This window comes from Rhagoletis zephyria, unplaced genomic scaffold (assembly GCF_001687245.7).
Source record: "Rhagoletis zephyria isolate East Lansing unplaced genomic scaffold, Rhagoletis_zephyria_1.1 Rzeph_scaffold_01041, whole genome shotgun sequence".
Taxonomy (NCBI): Eukaryota; Metazoa; Arthropoda; class Insecta; order Diptera; family Tephritidae; genus Rhagoletis; species Rhagoletis zephyria.
Window position 1 is genome coordinate 130259 of NW_016158125.1, and position 2169 is coordinate 132427.

The 2169-nt window shown below is 33.8% G+C and overlaps 1 protein-coding gene across 1 annotated transcript; it reads left to right on the forward strand.

The window, feature by feature from the left end:
* The first annotated feature begins 307 nt into the window (after positions 1 to 307).
* On the forward strand, positions 308 to 1658 carry LOC108362581 (xaa-Pro aminopeptidase 1-like). Its single transcript, XM_017615615.1, has 2 exons — positions 308 to 859; positions 946 to 1658. Exons 1-2 carry the CDS (start codon positions 454 to 456, stop codon positions 1047 to 1049), a joined length of 510 nt encoding a protein of 169 aa, XP_017471104.1. The 5' UTR covers positions 308 to 453; the 3' UTR covers positions 1050 to 1658.
* Positions 1659 to 2169: the final 511 nt, after the last annotated feature.

Here is a 2169-nt window from a genome sequence, read left to right on the forward strand (position 1 = left end):
GTCTATTATTTCTATAATTTTCGCTGAGCGCTTGCACGCTAAGCAACGCTTGTACCGCCAACTGAATTTAATTGCTAGGGATGTAGTAAATGCCACGATATTCTATCATTCTTGAGTAAAAGCTTTAAATTTGCGTTCTCAACACACAAAAGCAAAAACAAAGTAGGTGTAAATTTCCATAGAGTAAAGGTGAATGGTGTGTGTGCTTCATGTATTGCTTGGTGTTAATGGCGCTAGCGCTTTCCATATACTGGTATTGGCGCGGCAACTCCGGATACGGTGTTAACGCAATTGCGCCGCGCAGCGCAGTGTTACCCATGCCTATTACTATTGAGTACGTGAATCTTATCGGGAATAATTATCTGGAATAATCTCTATTTGTATTTTATTTAGGAGATTAAAGTATATATATATACTTCAAATAGGACTGCTTTTAACGAAATAGTTGAAGAAATGGATGTGTGTAACGAAGTTCTAAAAAAATTACGATCTCTTATGAAGCAATGTGAGCCTCATAATTTACAGGCTTATATTATTCCAACTGACGATGCCCATCAAAATGAATATATTTGCCAACACGATGCGAGAAGGACTTTCGTAAGTGGTTTTGATGGATCGTCCGGAACAGCAGTAGTTACGCTAAACAGGGCTTTAATGTGGACGGATGGAAGATACTACCAACAAGCAGAAAAACAGATGAATACAAACTGGGAACTTATGAGGGATGGTATTCCGGAAACGCCATCTGTTGGTAAATGGCTCTCCAACAATTTGCCTAAAGGAAGTGATGTTGGAGTAGACCCGAAACTTATTTCCTATCGACAATGGAAATCCATTCAAAAGGAATTGATTAGTTCAGGTATATAATAACAAAATTTGGGAATAAGTGCAGAATACCTACGTTTCTCTACTTTGAAATTCAATAACACCAGTAATTATTTCCAGTCGGCTCAAAATGGCTCCTCGACGAGTATGGTCGCGCTGACCTGTCGAGTTTTTATAAACCAAATGTTAGATTAAAATACACAAAAATGATGTCGTTTCATTAAAAATAACATACAGCTTTAAATTAAGCTTCATTAAATATAAATCAAAATTTTGAATCAAGGGAATATAATACTATTAAATAAAAATTACTTTCTTCAAGTAATACACGTGGACATAAAGAAATAAAATTGCGATCAAATGGAAATGTGAAAGTGTACCGTTGACACGGTACTATCGTATGCACATATTAACTGTATAAACAAGTGAACTAAGAAAAATGTATTACAATAACTGTTTCACGGTGCGAAACAAGAAATACATATTTTAAAGGAATCAATTTCCAAAATTGGGAAAATTTTCCAATACGGAACGCGGCTATTAAAAAAAAAATAAGGGGGTTTAGAGCGGCTTTTTGTGATTGTAAATCTGAAAACCCCACCCTCAGGAGGCTTATAGTTTTTATGAAAATTGAATTTTAAGTGGCAAAAAATGTCAACTTCAACCTCACTTTTTGCTTCGTAAACCAATGCGGGTAATGCGGGTGCTGCCACACAAACAAAAAATGCCAAAAAAAAGCACTGAAAACGAGGAACAATAAAAACGGGCATTGTAATTAATTTTTTTAAATTAAATATCGATGTATTGATAAAAAAAAAGTGATTCAGTCTAAAATGGAGAGATTTTGTAATAAAAATGTTAACTTAGTTATTTATCGAAGTATTGATTTTTATGGGATTTATGATTTATGATTTTTATCGCGCGATTTTTTATTAAAAATTTTCTTTATTTATCGAAGTATTGATTTTTATGGAAAAAGCGCCGCGGGCGAAAATTTTGTATAAAAAATCGCGCGATTTTTTATTAAAAATTTTCGTTATTTATCGAAATATTGATTCTTATGGAAAAAGCGCCGCAGGCGAAAATTTTAATAAAAAATCGCGATTTTTTATTAAAAATTTTCATTATTTACAGAAGTATTGATTTTTATGGAAAAAGCGGCGCAGGCAAAAATTTTTAATAAAAAATCGAAGTATTGATTTTTATGGAAAAATCGTCGCAGGCAAAAATTTTTATCGAAGTATTGATTTTTATGGATAAAGCGCCGCAGGCGAAAATTTTTAATAAAAAATCNGTGGAAGAGACGGAGCTTCAGTTACCTAGAGAGACCCGCGTTACCCTGGC

Excerpts from the sequence above, each read along its gene's own strand:
- LOC108362581 (XM_017615615.1), top strand. The coding sequence starts at position 454 with ATGGATGTGTGTAACGAAGTTCTAAAAAAATTACGATCTCTTATGAAG. Across the intron at positions 860-945 it reads AAAGGAATTGATTAGTTCAG|TCGGCTCAAAATGGCTCCTC; the intron begins GTATATAATAAC and ends AATTATTTCCAG.